Source organism: Zalophus californianus, chromosome 1 (genome assembly GCF_009762305.2).
Source record: "Zalophus californianus isolate mZalCal1 chromosome 1, mZalCal1.pri.v2, whole genome shotgun sequence".
Classification (NCBI taxonomy): Eukaryota; Metazoa; Chordata; class Mammalia; order Carnivora; family Otariidae; genus Zalophus; species Zalophus californianus.
Genome location: NC_045595.1, coordinates 27,750,885 through 27,771,718, shown reverse-complemented (window position 1 = coordinate 27,771,718; position 20,834 = coordinate 27,750,885). Strand labels below are relative to the sequence as shown.

General features: G+C 40.6%; 1 protein-coding gene across 10 annotated transcripts in view; it reads left to right on the top strand.

Annotated features, from left to right (window-relative positions):
- Positions 1 to 20,834, top strand: part of FHIT (fragile histidine triad diadenosine triphosphatase) — a 1,457,066-nt gene that overhangs the window by 1,278,152 nt on the left and 158,080 nt on the right. For all 10 annotated transcript variants that reach the window (XM_035725008.1, XM_035725007.1, XM_035725006.1 and 7 more), the window contains one exon: positions 6,027 to 6,095. In XM_035725008.1, the coding sequence (XP_035580901.1) occupies positions 6,027 to 6,095 (69 nt within the window). The remainder of the gene's footprint in view (positions 1 to 6,026; positions 6,096 to 20,834) is intronic.

Genomic DNA, 20,834 nt, shown 5'->3' with positions numbered 1-20,834 from the left:
AGCTGCCTTTGGCTCAGGTCATGATTCCAGGGCCCTGAGATTGAGCCCCATGTCAGGCTCCCTGCTCAGCAAGGAGCCTGCTTTTCCCTCTCCCTCTGCCTGCCGCTCCCCCTGCTTGTGCTCTCTCTCTCTCTCTCTGTCAAATAAATAAATAAAGTCTTAAAGAAAAAAAAAAAAGGACCCTTGTGATTACCCTGGGCCCAGGTGGATAATCCAAGATCATCCACACTCTTCCCATTTTAAGGGCAACTCGTTAGCAGCCTTAATCTTTCTACAACCTACTTCTCCTTTGCCATGGAAACTAATGTATTCACAAGTTCAGGGAGTAGGACGTGAACATACTGGAGGGGTCACTATCTGCCCCTGATCTGCAGTGGTTTTTGTTATTTATTAGAATCAGATTTGCCTTCTGAGGCCACTCATTGATCTGAGCGAGGAGGTTCATGGGGCAGTAGCTGAGGGTGGCAGGACACTGGTTATTGAGAGGGTAGCTGTCTCCCTCTAGCCCTCCTTGCCTTTCCCCTTGCCATGATTGTATCCCTTATAACCAACTCGCACTGCATTTCAGCAAGGGCAAAAGACACTAGTGTGGCGACACCGACCATCCTCAAGTGAGTATGAGGTAAAGTAGGTGTGTTCAAAAGGGAAGGAGAAGCTCCGTAGCACAAAAGAGGCAGGGCCTACAAAAATGTTGGCAGGGTATTAAAACTCAGAGAAATCCCACATTTGGAGGAAAACCGAGAGAGAACAGAAAGGGCTTTTAAAGCTAAAATGTGCTCAACCACAGGGACCAAGGAAAGGTGGATCTCCTGCTTGATGCAAATGACTTACATTTAGTAAATGAGGGAAACAAAGACTTGCCGTTTGAACAACTTTGTTCATCTCTATGATACTGGGCATGGCTTCCAGCTAGGAAAGAGTAAGAGAGAAATGGAACTCAGGAGATAACACTGCTGTAAGTGAATTGAAGTTTCTACGTAAAAGGACAGTTCCATCCCATGATCCCAAAAGGATTTGCAGATGTGATCAGAGACATGACTGAGAAATCGTGGAGCTTGAGAGAGGCGTCAAGGAGCTGCGGCAAGGAGGTGTCCTTATATTTGGAATGGATATTTGGGAGAAGCAGGGTGGCCTCTTAAGAGATGGTGTCACGACAGATGTGGGTTCAGATTTCAGTGCTTGGTCACTCTCTGCAGGAGCTTGTGCAAGTTCCTTAACCTCGTTGGGTCTATTTTGTCACCTGAACATGATAATGCATTTATTAATCACCTCTTGGGAGTCTTGGAAGGCTTCATTGAAATGGTGTACAATCATCCTAGGGACTGGCATGGAGCGAGCTTTAAATAAACGCTAACAATGATTTCTACTACGAAAGGTTATAATAATTATAGAAACTAGTAGGCTGAGGAAACTTCAGCCATATTTCCCAAAAAGTGATTTCCTTCCTCCTCTGCCTGTAGAACCATTGATTTCTTTCCAAGACTCCTTTTCCTTAGAACATTGCCTGTGCTTATTTATCTCCCTTTCTTCACCTTCCCCTCTCTCTTAAATCTACATCAGTTCTTTTTAAATAACAGCTTTATTGATAAATAATTCACATGCCATCAAATTCACTCTTTTAAAGTATACTGTTCCAAGTTTTTCTAGAATATTCACAATGTCGTGCAACCATCACAACTAATTCCAGAATATATTCGTCATCCCCAAAAGAAACGTCATGCCCTCTAGTGGTGACTCCTTATTCTCCCGTGGCAACTGCTAATTTACTCTCTTGTCTCTATGGATTTGCCTTTCTGGACATTTCACATAAATGGAATCAGACAATATCTGGCCTTTTATGTCTGGTTTCTTTCATGTGGCATAATTCATTTAGCATAATTCTTCGACTTAGCAGTACTTCATTCCTTTTTATGGCCACATCATGTTCCAATGTGTGGCTGTACTGTGTTTTGTTGATGCATTCACTGCTTGATGGACATTCGGGTTGTTTCCCCTATTTGACTGTTGTGAATAATACTGCTATAAATTTTCATGTGCAAGTTTTTGTGTGGACATATGTTTTCATATCTCTTGGGCACATGCTTAGGAGTGGAATTCTGGGTTATATGGAAACTCTGTTTAACTTTTTGAGGAAGTGTCAAGCTATTTTCCAAACCAGTGATACTCTTTTACATTCCCACCAACAGTGTAGGAAGGTTTTAATTCTCCATATTCTCACCAACACTTGTTATTGTCTTACCTTTTTTTTTTCTTTAATCACCTTTCTGTTGAATAGGAGGTGATATTTCAGTGTAGCTTTGCTTTGCATTTCCGTACTGACTAATGATATTGAGTCTGTTTTCAGTTAAGTGTTTATCCCCCTGATTTGACTGAAACCAACTCAAGCTTTCAACAACATTGACACTGATGATTACTCCTTCCTTCTTGAAATTTCTTCCTCTCTCAGCGTTAGCACTGACCCTCTCCTGACTTGTCTCTTTCCTCACCGTATCCTTAACTTTGAATCCTTTTTTTTCTTCCCAAACTTCAAATGTGTAAGAGTCCCAATTCTGAATTTTTAGGTCTGCCTGCTATATTTTTTCCATAACACTTGTCTTCACCTGAAATTAAGTTGTATATTTATTTGCTTGTTTATTTTCTGCATCACCTCTTGGAATGTAGCTTTGTGGGGGGAGGGACTTTGTCTTGTTTAGTACTGTATCCCTGGTTCCTAGAGTAGCACCTGGTTATAAATAATTTTGCATGAATAATTGTATTAGAAAAGTATAAATAGATGTTATATAAATAAGGATTTGAGATCTCCATTATTAAATAAGTTTCCTGGTAGCTAACTGAACATATTTAATTAAGTGTATTTAATGTGATTCTTGTCTGATACCTTAATATGCTAATGAGCATTGTGAAATTTTACTTGACCATAAAAACTTTTTTGGTATGGAATATGTCATGGCTTTTCTGAAGTATTCTTCAGAAAACTCAAGCAGCTAAACTGCTTGACACCCTAGCAAAATTTAAACTCTAGCAAAAAAATAAACCCTGGCAAAAGTTTGGAGTGCTTTATTAAGTAGAAGTTTTACACCACTTAGAAAAGTAAGTGGTGATCACCGAGGCTCAATATGAATTCACTAAGGACAGGTTATGTTAAAATATCCCCATGTGTGCTGATCATAGGGTTGTATTTGTTTTGTTTTGTTTTATTGGAATACCATTCTACTGGAAGGCCGTGGTAATGGTATTCCTTCACAACAGTGAAGTTGTGAGCTGGGTTTATCATGATTTCCCTTGTCTGAGAAGTTGAGTGGGTTGTCAGGATCTTGTGATCAGTCTGTCACTTAAGAATTTATGTCAAGATATCAGGCTGCGTTGAGGTCTATGCCCTTGGGGAGAAGCACCTACATAATGAGCTGTTTGTTGTCATCAGTGTCACCGTAAATCTCAGGTGGTTACCAATGATCAGGAAAGACATTTCCAGGACTGGGTGATAACAAAGCTTATAGAGATAGCCCTGAACATTAAACCCAGGCAGGCAAGGTAAAGAAGAGGAGGCATGGGATGGGCCTGGACCGAGGAGGTTCCCTTCATATAATATTAAGTTCATAGCCAGCCCTGGTTCACTAATGCACAACAGGCACATCCTTAAGGATAAGGCACAGAGGGTGACAAGAGTGCAGGAAGCCAGGGAGCACTTAGTAATAGTAGGTCTTCCAGAAGTCGATAGGGCAGACAAAACAATTAGTGACCTTGGTGCCTGTGGTCACTTTTGGTAGGAAAAAGGTCAGGAAGCAGAAGGATAGTCTATACCAATGACGTTGGCACCACCTGGCAGTTTGTTTGAAATGCACGTTTTGGGGGCCCAAGGATATGTGTCTCACCAAGCCCAGGTGCATGCTCAACTTTGAGAACCACCAGTCAATGCAAGAGAAACAAGCCGTAGCAACAGATAAACTAGAAACACACCCCACTCGAGGAGCTTCTTAAATCTCTTCCTTGCTAGTGTGGGATCTAGTGCCTGGATGTGATCTCTACTTGGTCTGAAGGTCAAAAAAAAATGATAATGAAAATAAGTAAAAAGAAGAAGAAGAAGAAGAGTAATAGTGTTATAGCTACATGTACTGAATACCGATGATCCACAAAGCAGCATGCTGAGCGCAGGCTTAGTGGATTTGAATCCTCTTAATGACCATGTGAGGTAGAGACTGCTGCCATCCCCGCTGCAGCCAAGGATACAGAGATCCAGGCCCTTCTGAGGCAGGGGACACGGCCAGGAAGTCGTCGGTCAGGTTCACAGTAGGCAGTTTGACTGCGGGGCACTGGTGTGGAATACCTGATTATTCCACGTACGAGGGAGGTGGTGGGTGGGTGGATAGAAGAAAGGAAGAAAAGAAGGAAGCAGGGCAGAAAGGAAGGAAGGAGAAAAGGAAGAAAGGAAAGGGGAAAGAACAAGAGGAGGGAAGGAGAGCTGCAGGTTTGGGAAGCGAGGGTCGAGTGAAGCCTCCTTCGGAGGGGAGCTCTCTCCTTGTGCTGTGGCATTTTTCTGGTCTCACCTTGAAGTCAGCCAGCCTGTGTCCTTCAGCGTATTCCAGCCTGAGCCCGTCCTCCATTGCTTTCTCCTAAGACTTTGTTCCACAGGCAGTTTGCAACTTATGTTGCCTTGTTTATTTGTTCCCCTTGTCTCCCTATAGCTCACTCTGTCTTTGTAACTGAAGTATACACTGTCCCAGTTGCTGAACAGTCTATGACTACCTTCCATCATCAACTGGAGAATATTCTGGCAAAAACGTGTCCTTCTTTGGGGACTGCACTCAGGGGCTGATGTGAGGCTCCTCTGCATTCGTTCATCTTGGACCGCCTTGTTCCCTGCCTCTGCTTTAATAGCATATCATTTTTCCCCTCCATGTGCAGCAAAGCCATAGGGACACTTCATCTCACATTCTTCAGAGGCCCTTTGGAAGCTCAGAGCCTGATCTCTGTAATCAAGAAGGGGTGGGCGTGATCAGGGACTAAGTCTGATTCTTTGTCTGCCTCTCTACATTTAGGCTTTTCATTTTCACATTCCTCCCCACGGTTTGTAATAAACGCAGGAACATAGCTCAAGGGCAGGAATGAGGTTTAACTTTAGCCAAGGTACAACAGAGGCTATTTGGAAAGTAAAACTTTCAAACAGCAGTTTAGCCTTGAAGAATATATTGAATTAGATATGCGATGTGCCTTGATTCATGATCTCTGCATAACAACATTGCTATGACTATTACCTGGGGGCTTTCATAGACTGGAGACACGGGCTTTTTAATAGATCGAACTCACAGAAGGAGCATCGATGCTCATGAAGAGTGTGGGGGCAAGAGCCACAAGCCCTGGGTTCCTGCAGGGATGCTGCCACCTCCTGTGGGGTCTTGACCACTTCTGAGGGTAGATTTCCTCATCTGTAAAGGGGATCTGAGAGCAGAAGTTGCCTCATGGGATTATTCAGAGCAGTACATGAGATCCATGCTAAGCATAGAGCTTTCTTATCACAGTAAGTAGATGTTTAACAAAGGAGGACTATTTGTATTACTGTTAAATGATTTTTATTTGAAAACCATGATTCTGTAACTTGGCCCACACTCTTTGCTACTCTCACTTATTTGCTCTTATGCAATTCTCTTTTGGCCAATTTTGAGTTTTTGTCCCTTTCAGAGTCCCTGTAGTCAACTTTTTAAACCATGCTGTCACTTCAAAGCACTGGCTAACTATAGCCAAGACTGACAGCTATGGCTAATTCCACAGACACCCCCCCCCCAAAACACCCTGGCATTTCACTCAAATTCTCATCCATGCCACCACATTTTTCTCTCTTGTTTTGAGCCTCTCCATTCTCCATGGATTTCAGATACAGTTACTGAAGGTGAACATCACCCTCCTCTGAAAACTAATCCAGCAGGAACGAATGTGGAGTAATTGGGCTTCATGGGAGCATCACTGTCAAGTCTTGAAATATATGGGGAGATAATCACATTTCATTTCTTTTCTCTCTCGTTCATTTTCAGCATGTTCACGTCCACGTTCTTCCGAGGAAGGCTGGAGACTTTCACAGGAATGACAGCATCTATGATGAGGTGGGTCTGTTCTCTCTGATCTTATTGCGTGATCACAGGGGCTGTCGGTATGATGAAATCAAGCTGATGAACTAGGCATCACCCTGATATATGGGCTTACATGGGATTCCACCCAGTATGACTTGGGAAGTGACGGTAGAAGCCAAGGAGCCGAGAATAGCCATGACAGGAACCAAAGACAAATGAATTATAATGATTTTCTTTTTCAAATGAAATGTGGCAGAAAGCAAGTGTCCTTGTGATTTCCACCCTCTCATTTACCAGGACACTAAATATTATGTGGCAATAGGGCCCGGAGTCTCCATAGGAGAAAATATGTAGTGCTGCTGATCAATGGAAATCAATGCGACTCATACATTATTTTTCTAGGCAGATGCTCCATTTAATTTTAAAGACCCCTTGGACCTCAGCTTGTCTCTCCTAATAGCATTTATTCAAAGTGAAACTTTGAATTATCATCAGCAGAGCCTAGTTGGCTTGAATGATATGAGTGCTGCCCATGTATTATAAACATTTTAGCAGTTAACTGATTTCTGGATATTTTCATTAAAAAATATAAATGTGAAACCACTTATAGAGATGAAGTAGCAAGGTGATCTGCTCCTATGGTCTCATCTACCTGAGAAACTTCAGGGGTCTGTGTGCACTTTGTGGGGTAAATATCCTATAATGGATATGCTGTTGTAAAATATTAGATGATAATTTCAGTTTAACTACTTATACTAGCCAGGGAAGGGCACATATGTTCCCCAAATGATCAGATGGCAGGGATGCCCTGAGTGCTTGGTTGGAAAGGGTTTTGAGGCTGTTTCCGGATGAAACAAAGACAAATGCTATGATTGATTAGCAGTGTCTATCACAGGTGTCAGATAGGAAAGAGGTACCAATTTTGCCATCTTTTTGACACTATTATTCTAACCACTTGAGAACAACGTTTAAAGTACTTTTTTTTTTTTATTTTAGCTGTTCATGTGGCTCTATCCCTACGATTATCTCCACCTGGTTTTATATTTGTAGGGTTTGTTTTTTTTTTTTTTGTATTTGTGTGTCTTTTTTTGTGTGTGTGTGTGTGTTTGTAGTGTTTTTTTGCAGTAACTAGGTATTAAAATGGCTACCCAGGCCCTAAAAAATAAAGAATGAAAGGTCATCAGTTAATAATGAGACTTAAAATTAATTTTTCTGGGACTCACTGGATCCTCAGCGGTGACTGGTGATCATGCTTTTGGGATATCCCTCACTATATTGTGCCTCCTGTGAGCTGCAATAGGCCTGTGCAGAGTGGAAATGTTCTAGTTACTGGTTCCTAAGTCCTGGTTTTTGGACCAATTGCTGCAGATCTCCATTCCCCATAGATCCCATCCCTAGAGATTTTGACCCAGTAGATTGCAGGAGCACACTGGAATCTGTAATTCATGGGAGCATAAGAAAGTGCCCAGGAGATTCTGATCATGGCTAGATCTGGGAATACTCTCTCTCCCAAATTTGTGCTTTCTGAAAGTTCTATCCTATAATATTGTAATTTGAACTCGTTTTCATGAGATGTGGAATGTGACTTGGAGTTAGTAAGGGCTTAGTTCAAGTTGGAAGAAAATCAGAATTATGGAGTAATTATAAAGAGATGCATTTTTAAAAAATATGAGTACTGATCTTATTAGCATAAACTAAGGTTAATAAAATGTTGCCAAGTACAGGCTATTTTAATGAATAAATTAGCACATGATTTATATACAAGTGAATACTGCTAAAGTGTTATTAAAAGTGCTTGAAAACACTGTTTTCTTAGGCTGAACTGTCACCTTGAAATCTTATTTATATTCCTAATGTGCTTACGACAGGAGCTGTGGGCCTGCATTTCAGCCCAGTTCAAGACACAATGTCCAACGCTGAGGTTGGCGTGTGGCCTTTCTCCCCTCCCTTACGCTCTTGCCCTTGTGCATATGCTCTCACAGCCTCTCTAGCCCCACTGGTGAGGCAACACATGTTCCTGCTTCTCCCTACTTGGAGAAGCATCTCTGGAGATGGAATTACTATAAGAGTTCTGTTTTTTTGTTTTCAATTAACTGCTAAGTCATGTAGTATAGACAGTGCCCACAAAGGGCGATTGTGGTATAAAACTATGAAGTGATTGAACTTCAGAGACAGACAGAATTAGGTTTAAATCCAAGTGTCACCTGCTAATTTTGTGACATGGGGCAAGTCACTGAAGCTCTATCTTTAAAAATGGAGATAACATTCTTCAAAGACTCATACGAAACATATGATATGCCATACCTAAAAAGCTCATTGTGGGGATTGGTATCTACTAGGCATTTATTGATAGGTAGTGGTGCTGTTCTTATTGTGATCATTAATTTTATTTCTAAAAGAACTTGCAGTTGGTGGGTAAAGGGAGAACTTAGATTCAAAGCCACGTCATTGGATGCTTCCATTCAACACTCTTTTCAGGGGTCAGATTTCCAATTTTTCCTCTGCCTTTCACTACTCGTTCTCAGATTCATCTTCCTCTTTGTGCAAAAATATACTTTTCCAGTTTCAGCACATAATAAGATAATGTCTAGAAAGTGGCACAGGAAGCATGAAGCATTGCACAGGCATTATTGGTACAAGACATAATGTACATTAGACTGAGTGATCTTAATCAGAAATGATAGAGTGATGAGGGACGGCATTCTTTATGCTGATGGGAGCTCTCACTCTAGATTATCTATCTGTCCACAAAATACAACAAACACACTTGCCTTGGAGGGTGGGGAGTGGGAACAGGGACAAAGGAGACGGGGCTCCATAAAACGCAATTGTGTTTCCAATACTGCAGAACACGATGCCTAAAGAAGCCCTAGATTATAAATCAGCTAGGAATGTGGTGTTCTCCCTGGGCCCCTTTTCAGGAGAAAGAGTGACAAACTAGAGAAGGTTCACAGAAAGGTGACTGGGATGGCAGAGTCTGGACATGGTGATGGAGATATTTTGTCTAGAGAAGGGAAGACTTGCAGAGGGAAGGCAGTGACAGAGTCACTGTTTCTAAATATTTGCCAGTAGGTGGGAAAAGTTAAATGATCTGTGTGTCTCTGGCAGGGATGGGGTGGAAATCTAGGGCTTTGGGGCTAAAAGGAGCCAGATATCAGCTCCACGTAACAACAGATCAAATTGATAGAACTTGCTGAACACTTACAGCGCCTTGTATGTGTGTGTGTGGTTGGCGGTGTGTGGGGGTTTCCCTTTCCCGGATCCATGCAGGCACAGAGTGGATGGCCATGATTCTTCAAGAGGACTTCTACATCCAGTCCTCGAGGTACCCCTTGGTTCTAGGATTCCAGTCTTTACAAATCTGACCCACTGGATCATTACCTTTATTTTTCAGTTAGGCAAGTTCTGTAACAACTAGTGTGAGTTATTGTTGTAGTAGTCATCAGAATAAGCTTTTGGGTTACTGCCTAATAAACTTTTTAATGTAGGTCATAGAAATATAAGTGTAGCTCTCCTCTCTGAGTTATGGGTGACCAGGCTCTATTGACTTTTCTCATTCTCAGCCTGCTTCCTACTTTTCCTCCAGATCCCTGTTGCATATCGATGGTCCATGGGCTCTGCTTGCCTCCACATATGTATTTTATTTTGCCTGCAAAGTATTTTTTAATGAGTCTGAATGCTGTTGGGCACGTCACTCATTCTTCAGGTCACTGCATCTCCCCCAACTCCCTGTCTCTTACCAACGCCTGCCTCACATGTTTATGATACTTGTCTGGCCACTAAAGGCATTTGAGTTTGAGATCTCTGTCTATTTCATGGACTACCCTTCTTCCCTCTACCATTCAAATGTCACTATTCTACAGGACTGTTTATCTCGTCTACTGTGCATGTCACTTCTCTGTAACCTCCATTTTACTTCCTTGGTTACTCGTGTATAGTGTTATGGCCCTGGGTGAGTTCTTTAACTTCAGTTCTGTGTCCTGCCTACCTCTCCAGCCCCTGTTAGATTCACTCTCTCTCACTGCTTGCTTTTGTCAAATATATTATTCTGGTTCCCACCTCAGGGCCTTGGCACCGTTATTTTCTTTGCCTATAACCTCAAGTGGCTTCGTGTCTTCATCTAAATCTCAGCTCAAATGTCACCTTCTCAAAGGTGGATACCCCCAACCCATCTCTTATCTCCTCCACAATAATTCTATCATATTACTACATTTATTTCCTTCTTAATATTTACCACACTTGAAATAATTTTTTAGTTTAGTATTCAGTGCCTGTGTTCCCAACCACACTGTAGGGACTTGGGAACAGGGACCTAATCTGGCATGGAGGTGGTCTCCAAGAAATATTTGTTGAATGAATGAGTACATGAGGGAATGAGGTGTTGAACTAGAAGAACTTGACATTCCTGGGGCGCCTGGGTGGCTCAGTTGGTTAAGCGACTGCCTTCGGCTCAGGTCATGATCCTGGAGTCCCGGGATCGAGTCCCACATCAGGCTCCCTGCTCAGCAGGGAGTCTACTTCTCCCTCTGACCCTCTTCCCTCTCATGCTCTCTATCTCTCATTCTCTCTCTCTCTAATAAAAAAAAAAAATCTTTAAAAAAAAAGAAGAAGAAGAAGAACTTGATATTCCCTACTAGTCCTAGCATAATTTAAAGGGAGAGAGTATCTTGCTTTTTAACGGGGTCAATTTATTAACTTCTTGCTACATTGGGTGAGATTCTGACATGGTGATGTCAGCCATCTGAAGTTAATTTAGTGGAGGATTTATGGAACAGAATCTAAGAATCTACTGGTCAGAAATCAGTGTGCACCCAGCTCCAAATCGTCCCATGTCAGAAGGACGGCGAAGTAATTATAAACCTTGTCTGATTGCTAAGGAAGTCTGGTAGGCACGTGTCAACGTTGATAAGTCACTTGCCTCCCCCAAAATGTAGACTCACGTGTCTGTAACAAATACAGATGTGGGATTTGCTGAAAGCAGGCTCGAGAGTTCTCTTCCTTTCATTTCGACCTGGATTATCATCTCTGGGGTTATCTTTATCTGCTCTTCCTCCAGCTTTCTGTCCCAAATTTGTCTTTGTGCATTTTGTTAGCTAATTTATCTTCCCCATTTCAGAGAATGAGTCTCCCTTCTCTCCCTCAAAACTGAGTTCACACTTCATGCTTTTCAAGGCAAAATCTCTTATAAAGCCCTTTTGGTGTTGTTTTCCATGCAGATCTTATTTGTCCATTGCTCCCAAACCCTTTCTATATCCATGTTCTTTAAACATCCATGAATTATGTGAGGCCTTCTCTGAACTTAGGGGGCCCTCCATTATCTTGACAAGTTGATGAAGATTATGCTAATGACTTAAATGGGTCCTTGGTTAAAAGAGAACGTACAGCTAATGTGGGGGAGGAAAGCACCCATTGCCTAATGCCATGGTACATCATCTCATTAATTCAGTAAGGCTTACACTAGCTGTGTCCCAAATAAGCAACTCTCATAACTGTATTAGACAATTCATCAAATGTTTATGGGTGACATTGAATGGTTTTGATTGTGCACTGTATATAAAACCCATTACTGATGAAGGAAGTGACTATTATTAAAGCAAATGGGAATAGCAATCAGCAATTGGACAATTCAACCATGAATTTCATAGACAGAGCAACAGTGGGTTCAAGCATGTCATGGGAAACAATTGCTTGGCTTAACACAATGCATGAACAAAATCAATTTGCTAAAATGCAGGTCATTTGGCCTTGAGGGCTGGAGAAAACTATTATATTGCTGATAATATTTATTGTTGAACTTGGATCTCTTTCACACACCATTTGACAATGGGCTCAAAGTCCATGGGTCCCCAGTTGACTCCAAAAGGGAAGGAATGTTTCAATGAGACAGTTAATTAGCTTTCCCCCCACCCCGGGTTCAATGATATCTTCATACTGAGAAATGCATTTTTGACTGAGAATTTTGGAATGAAAACTTGGTTACCTCTTGTTAAGAATAAAACAACTCTGTGGGTTCTTCTAAATTCATGAGAACTTTCAAATTTTTCTTAAAAATTTAATTGAAGCACAGTTAACATATATTAGTTTTAGGTGTACAACATAGTGATTTGAAAATCATATACATTACGAAATGCTCGCCATAGGAAGTATAATTATCATCCATCACCATACAAAGTTATTACAATGTTACGAGAACTTCTACCTCAAAGAATCTGGATGTGATATAACCAACAAATAATTATATAGTTAGTGGTAAATTAATAATCTTTGACATCAAATTCTCCCTGAGTGGATCTCTGAATGCTCTTTGGCTACCTATTTTAACAATAAGAGAATTGGGTAGACATCTGGTTTACATTTTCCTATGTCAGATTATTACTCAGATCTCTCTGTCCCTCGGAGGAGAGGAACATAAGATTAGCAAAGAAACATTTACCTGGGGCGCCTGGGTGGCTCAGTCGTTAAGCGTCTGCCTTCGGCTCAGGTCATGATCCCAGGGTCCTGGGATCGAGGCCCACATCGGGCTCCCTGCTCCGTGGGAAGCCTGCTTCTCCCTCTCACACTCCCCCTGCTATGATCCCTCTCTCGCTGTGTCTCTCTCTGTCAAATAAATAAATAAAATCTTTAAAAAAAAAAAAGAAACATTTACCTGGTTAAAAATTATTTCCGCCCATTTTTTCCTAGTAGAGATAAGAATTCAAGGAGTATACAATTCATGTTAGTTACATTTGATGGACTCTACGCATGGGAAATGTTGAGAAGCATGCAGGGTTATAATGGTGGAGATGGTCGGCTGGGAGCCTCCAGGGAGAATCATAAAGTCATTGGATACAAAAGGAAAAACACTGAAGGAAGGCAGAAGAGTGGCTAATGATGAGAAGGACAGGTATCTATAGGATGTGCCTCAAGGCAGGGGATGCCACCTCTATAGTTTTTCCTGGAGTTGGCTTCGAGAACTTCCACCCTAGGTCAGTCTTCTCAGAACTGCTCTCCTCTGTCATTTGAATATGTTCAATTGCATATTAATGAGCAATAAGCAGCAAAAAGTTAACCACGTGTCATTCTATCCATCATACCAGAGTAAGACCACTCCATGTTTTCTGAATAAGGCTTTGTTGGCCAGGGTCCTTTCTGCCTTCTACAGTAAATCCTGTCTCCAAACAGGCATATCCCAGCAGGAGTCAATAAGATCAAGCTAGGTAAGGTGGCAAATGCCTGCTCTAAGAAGTCCTTGTTGCTGAGATCTCTCTGTCACAGTTGTGTTTTTGGTTACACAGTGACTGCTGCAATCAAACCTCAACTAACATTAGTAAGTGAAGATTGGACCATTTGTGTATTTTTAAATTTTTAAATTAAGTTTATATTCAAGGTTCCTGACAAAACTATAAGCAGTCACTTAATAAGAGTGTCCAAAAATGTTCAGTAACTTGGAGCCTGTGACCTACTAAAGAAAACTATCAATACCTCACATAAGAAATTTTTCCAAATCTATTTTATTTGAGAGTTGTAAGCATGGGGAGTAGGAATAGGGAAGGTTATTGGAGGAATAAATTATGTGCAGAAGTGGATAAGTACAGCAAGAAGAAAAGAGATATGAATTAAGCATTGACACTTTTCTATCAATATAAATTATAATGGCCTTGGGGCACCTGGGTGGCTCAGTCAGGAGTCTGACTCTTGATCTCAGCTCAGGTCTTGATCGCACGGTCATGAGTTCAAACCCCATGTTGGGCTCCATGCTGGGCATGGAGCCTACTTAAAAAAAAATTATAATGGCCTCAAAGAAAAAAGTCCCCAAACATTTGACTTGATCTCTGTTTTAAAGATGAAAAGCAAAATAAGCAAGAATTAAGGGGAAAAGAAAGATATAAATGAATACAATTTTAAAGCCCCAAGGCACTTTTATTTTGCTTTTCAGTTATCAACTGACATTTTTTTAGACGAAAGAATGTTATACCTAATTAAAATAATCTTTATGAATATGTCTTATTACCCATTAGCTTTGAGCAGGACCTATTCTTTGGACCTGTCATGTGTCACATACCAACAGAGAATGGTAGGTCTCCAAGTTACCTGCTTCAGAAAAAGCACATAGGGCCCTAGAAACATAGCCTAGCCTTTGGAACCCCAGCCTGGGTGCCCAAAATATGGCCATACTGATGTCACCGTCAGGTGGTATCTATCACAATGTCCCAGTCTGTACTTCACATATTGTGTGTTAGAGCAGCACTGCCCAACAGAATATAATGTGAGTTACATATGTACTTAAAATTTTTTCAGTAGCCACACTAAAACAAGTGAAAAGAAATAGGTGAAAACTAATTTAATGATATATTTTTTAACTCAGTATTACCAAAAGATTATCATTTAATCATGTAACTAATACAAAATATTTTTTTAAGAGAGAGTGAGAGAGAGAGAGAATGAGAGTATAGGAGAGAGAGACAATCTTAAGCAGGCTCCATGCTGGGCATGGTGCCTGACTTGGGGCTCGATCTCACAATTGGGATTGAGATCACAATTGAGATCATGACCTGAGCCAGAACCAAGAGTTGGACACTTAACCAACTGAGCCACCCAGGTGCCCCTAATACAAAACATTATTAATGAGATATTTGCATCCTCTTTTTGTTTAAGTCCTTGAAATCCAGTATGTATTTTATATTTCAAGTACATCTCAATTTAGACTAGCTACGTGTCGCTAGTGGCTACCAAACTGGAAAGTGCAGTTTCAGACTTTATTAAATCCAAACAATTTCATTAGTTTTCATAAAGTGTAATTTTAATGCAAAACCTCTTAATTTTTTCACCCTACCTTTCCATATCCAGAGCATAATAATTTATTTTTCCTGGTCCATAAAACCATAAGATAACACAAGAGATAGGTCATCAAACAGTTGAGCTAGGGCCTATCATCCTTGATCAAATGCTTTGTGGAAGTTTAACAATGAAATGACCTCAAATATGGCCAGGTGAATTCCTCTACACAAAGTCTACTTTCATTTTTTTTAAATTTATTTTTCTTCTACTAATTTTACCAGGGATTCGCAAAGTAATCCATGAATTTTGGAAGATGGATGAGCCACTGTTTTGATCATTGTTTCTTTGGACCATTGCCTAATCAACCATTATTCAGGTGGCCAAACTTTCTTCCAATTTTGAAAAGAAACCCATTAAGGGTACTTTTTAAAAATGTTTTATTTAAGTAATCTCCACCCAAAATGGGACTCGAACTCATGAGCCCAAGATCAGGAGTCACATGCTCTACCAACTGAGCCAGCTGCCCCCCATTAAATGTACTTTTATGGGAATATCAAGACTTAAGGCTGGGCTCAGATCCAGATTGATTGCATCATACCTCAGTTTCCTCATCTGTAAAATGGGGATTATGATGAGGCTGCTGGAAGAATAAATTAGCCCCAGAACAATGCCTGATGCAGTGTTAATGCTTAATAAATGTTAGCCGTTATTTGATAATTATTAACATTATTAATACTATCATATTATTATCAGAGAGTATTATAAAGAATTGGTGGGAGCAAGTGAGAAGTTGGAAGCTGGAGTAGGTGACTGTCCAGAAAATGAGAGGTTTTCCAGGAGGTTTTCCAAATCCAAGGGACCCATCAAGGGGAGATCTCACAGGTGCAATGTCATTACCTGTAACTGTCATCATGCCTGCCTTGGGCCAACAGCCTTCAGAGAAACAGCAGCTCAATAATTTTTGACCACATTAAACTTTTTAAGCTGCCACAAGTATGCAGCCCACACTGTCCAGACCTACAAACATTTCCATTAACAGAATCTCTTCTGGAAAGAAGAAATTTTGATTTACAATTTTATTCCAAGACTTTCAAATTGCCTTACCTTACTGGCAAGCAACTCTTTTGGAGATTGTTATGACCCCCAGATTTAGAGGAGCCAAGTTGAGAGATGCCAGATTTTCTTTCTAATCAAGGAAATCTAGAAAAGTTTCCTATACTTACATAGGTCTAAAATCTATGCATTGGGTCCATTCAGTGGTTTATTACAACTTCTTTAATGTTAAACTTGCTATTTAAATCTCAATATCTTTTAGGTTTCCAGTATTTCAAATGAGGGGCGGGGGAGATTTGCTACCAGTAATAAATAATAGGTGAATAGTAATAAACAATTCTAGTTCTTAATCTTGTTTCCTAGGGAGAGGGCTAATGAAAACTACTAGTAGAATAAAAATATCATTTTCATTTACTGGGAGTCCACAATGGACTGGACTCTGTGCTAGGTGCTATACATACATTTCTTGAATTTTCTTAAACCTTGTGAGGTAGAAGATATCATTAATACCTCACAGCAAATGTTTGTCTGAAGACATTATAACTAGTTCATGACAAAGCTTGTTTTTATCACAGTCCATTTGACTACAAAACCTTTGGTCTGAGGCAAATACTATCCTTCATTTTTATGGAAAACTCAAAGATAGTGAGATGAGTGATTTGTCTAGATACTATGACTTCCAGTGCTAAATCTCAAACAGTTTCAAGGTCTCTGTTCGACCCTAGAGACGTTCACTCACACACACATATCCCAGATTTCCAAGAAACCCGTAAGTCCTGGACACACCACTGCTAATTAAGCACGTAAGACTTAGAGTGTAGGAAATTGGCATTTTCCAAAGTTAGACATTTTCTCTGCTTTTCAAATATGACCCACTAGTCCCCAGCTAGATACTTTATTATAACCCCTTTTTATAGTTGTTGTTTTTTTTTTAAACACAAGAAAGTCATCAACACACTCTAGCCAAGCTTCTACAATTCCCAAGGTCATCCTTTCTGAGCTGGTTTTGCTCACTGGACCTCTTAAATACTTTTGCATGCCTTATAGCGTAGTCATGTCATGATAACAAACTAAAATATTTAAAAGGAAATTGCTGCCTTTTTCTTCCTCAAAAAAAAAAAAAAAAAACAGTCCTTGCTTACAACTCTCAATGGACCATAAATATCTTCTAGGCCAGCTGTACCAGTACCTGCTGGAACTCCTTCTTACATTAACAGTAACTAAGGAACTTACAGAATATTCCCTTTTCCCTGAAATGAAACCCTGCTCCTGCATCTTTTCTTTCCTTTAAAAGAATTTTGGTTCTCTTTAGAAAACTCTTCAGAGATTTTGAAGAGGAATGTGCACAGTTGGGTCAAATCCATGTATGAACCTTCGACTGGCTTCTCTAGTAATCTTGGCCACATCAGTTGATATGAAGACTGAGGCTGAATTTATTTTTCATGATCTGAAATAAGCAATCAAACTTGTTTTCTTAAGCCATTTTCCATCCACATAGTGTGTCTACCACTTACCTTCCTTCCCTGGGGCACATAATAATTTCTTCAGTCAGGTCTCATCTCAAAATCAACAACCTGAGGAGCTTGAGGGATTTCATCTATTAGTGATCTGGTATACAGCTGAATTCAACTTTATGAGAGAAGTTAGGGGCAATATTCTCAATTGGAGAGGGAAATTGTGGTGTGGTTATGACTTCAGCCTGCTGATTAGGTCATACGTCCAATGACGTGCAGGGTGGGGCAGTGAGTACATTTACCTTCAAGAATAGGAAAACTGAGGCACAGAGAAACCTAATAACTTTTTTAAGGTCACACACACACACACACAAGAGGGTAAGAAACAGACAGGAGATTCATACTGCTCAGTTCTCTTTCACTCTGTTGCCTCTGTGAACTCCCAGAAGTGTTTTAATCACCTTTGTCCTCTCTACCTCTTCACACCCAATAAATCCCATTATGATGGAGTATGTTCTTGAAAAACGTTTGCCGAATTGAATCTGTTACGCCCCTGACCCTCTGAATTCAGAGACTAGTTCTCTCATTTCTCAGCTCCGTGGCTTTTCTTTATCAGCTGCAAATTCCCCCGTTCACTTTTTGGGTACTACCTTCCATCCTGTCAAAATCTCCTCTCAGGAAAGAACCTGTACCTTAATTGTAACAAGAGTAGTTCACATTGTTCACTTCCCTGAGATGACAAAGTATTTTGCAAACTAACAAATCCTGATGGGAAAAGAGCAGGATTTTAAAGCTGGAATATCAGGCCTTAGTCTAGAGGTACTGTGGGACTTTGTTGGCAACTCCAGAATCAAATCACAAAGGCCAGCTCCGGACGTTGTACTCATTTCTTGAATCTACCTGTAATTAGTTTGAAAATTGGCCCCTGAGAGCCCCACCAGCACTCTCTAAGATAAATCACTCCAAGATAGAATAATCTTCATGTACCTTCATATTTTGGAATTGTGTCAACACTCAATAATAAATATTTCTATCTTATTCCACTATAGGCTCAAAAATGTTATCTGTATCATAGTTTCCAAATCACCTCAGAGTGTGTGTCTGTAAAACTTATATAACTTACCTATTTCATTTGAAAAATCCCTACCTGGGAAATAATTTAAATGTCAAATAATAGAGGAATATATTTTAATGGTATGTATTCATACATATGGATGAGTGCTTTAAAATAATTTTGATGGCGTAAAATATTGAGCTATAATTTTGAATGAAAGTAGTGTCATGCAAATCAAGAATAGAGTGGAAACATATACTTCTGGTAATTAAAAGGTATTGTGGCTGGATAACAGAATCATAGGTCACGCCTGTTTCTTTCTTCATACCCTTTGGCATTTCCCAAACTTTATATAGTGAATGTTCAAAATTCCGTAACTTAAATAAAATATTAGAGGGTAGTTATTTTTTTAAAAGCAGACGTTATGTTCTTTTAGACTCATTGGCAAAGACCAACATTTATGGTTTGTTGGCTAGTGGATGTAGTGAAAGAAAGAGACTTTAATTTTGGTGAATCCATCATGAGAGATGCTCATATGTGACTTACCACTTGAGCTGCAATACTCAGAGAAATGGCCTTTGTGGGGTCTCCACTCTCTGACTTGTTAGTAAAAATTGCTCTTTAGGATCACATTTTCCCTGAGTTCCTGCTCAGAGAGTCACAAAGAATACATTAGATATAATGCTCTGAAGTATCATGCTCCCTACTCACTTTGTCTTGTCTTGGGTTTCTTCTCCATCACCAAGTCATCCCCTACTATTTCTGAGGTTCATGAGTGGTCCATATAACAGTTGCTAATTTCACAATTGCCAACTTGACTATAGAAAAATGAAATACTCTTTAATCCCAAAGTTGGGTTTAATTTGTGGCCACGAGAGCAGACCACTTCATCAGCCCAGGGCCAGGTTTTGCTCAGCAAGTTCAGTGCTGTCTCAGTGAGTTCAGGCCTGTAATCCAGCCCTATTCTGGTTTACAAACTTTCAGTTCAGCATTCTGCTCTCTGGGACCATTGTGAGCCACATGTCATGTGGGACAGGCAGGGGTTATGTAGTCCTTGGCTGTTATTTCTTTGGCATCTGGTGTCTAAGTAATTTGCCTTGCCTGGTCCTTGGGTATATCCTCATGTTGATACCCACAAGCAGGGCAGTCTTCCATTGAGGGTTGGTGATCATGTTCTCCTGCCTCCCTGAGGTGTCCCTGGTCCTGATAAGGCCTCTGGTCACAGCACATGAAGGGCACTGACTCTGTGTCCTTTCCAGCTTTTCAGCATTCTTCTCATGGGCACAGAAAAGTCCTTCTGTTCTTCCATGCTTTCCTGAGACCTACAGGAGATTTGGGACTCCCTGGCAAACACTTATGTTGTCAATACAACACTTCATCATTCTCTTTGCAGAGAAATGTGCTACCAGAGTTATTGATGGGGAAAGCAGAATACAAGTACACTCTACTCTTGGATTCCCAACCCAAAGGGGAGGTTTCCAGCAAGTCACTTGTGGAAGGCAGAATGATTGCCTCCTGGGGGTGTCCATGCCCTAATCTCTAGAACCTGTAAATATGCTACATGGCAAAGAATTAAGGTAGCAGATAGAATTAAAATAGCTAATAGCTGATTTTAAAAGAGGGAGATTATCCTGAATTATCCTGAGGGGACCCAATATAGTCACAAGGGTCCTTACCTGTGGACAAGGGAAGCAGAAGAGTCAGTGTCAAAAGCGATGCAGCATGAGAAAGACTCAATTGGTCATTGCTGTCCTTGAAGGTGAAAGTGGGCCATGAGCCAAGGAATGCAGCCAGTCTCTAGAAGCTGGAAAAGGCAAGAAAACAGATTTTTCCCCTAGGCAGAAAAAAACCCAGACCTGCCAACCTCTTGATTTTAGCCTGTTGAGACCCCATTTTGGACTTCTGACTTCCAGAACTATAAGATAATAAACCTGTGTTTTTAAAGCCACTAATTTTGTGGAAATTTGTTATAGTAGGAAGTATCAAAGTAATGTATCTTCAAACCTCAGGATTCAGCCTGGGGTTTGGAAGAAGGGCTGGGGTAGAGCACATTGCCCTAGTGCGTGCTCATGAGCTTTCTCTCTCGTTCTATCTCTCTGTCTCTCACTTGCTTTCTCTCTCTTAGTTCTGTCCCTTCTCCAGTTTGAAAATCTTTTTTTCAAGTCTGAGGATGGGCAGGTAGAGCTTTTCAACCTCCTTATCCCTGCATGACTCATTTCTCTCTCACACTGGGCAGTGCCTTTTGCACTTAGAAGCCATGTTGGTGAGTGCAGGGGACTACTGCTAAGCAGTAGATATGCTTCCAGTTAGCCAGGCGAGAGGGTCAAGAGGGAAATGGCAAACCAGTGATTACTTTGAAATAGTAGTCTGCCTTATATGGGTAGGAAATGAGCAATAGTAACCACACGAAGAGCAGAAACCACTGAGTACCGTGGGGCAGTATACTCTGATGAA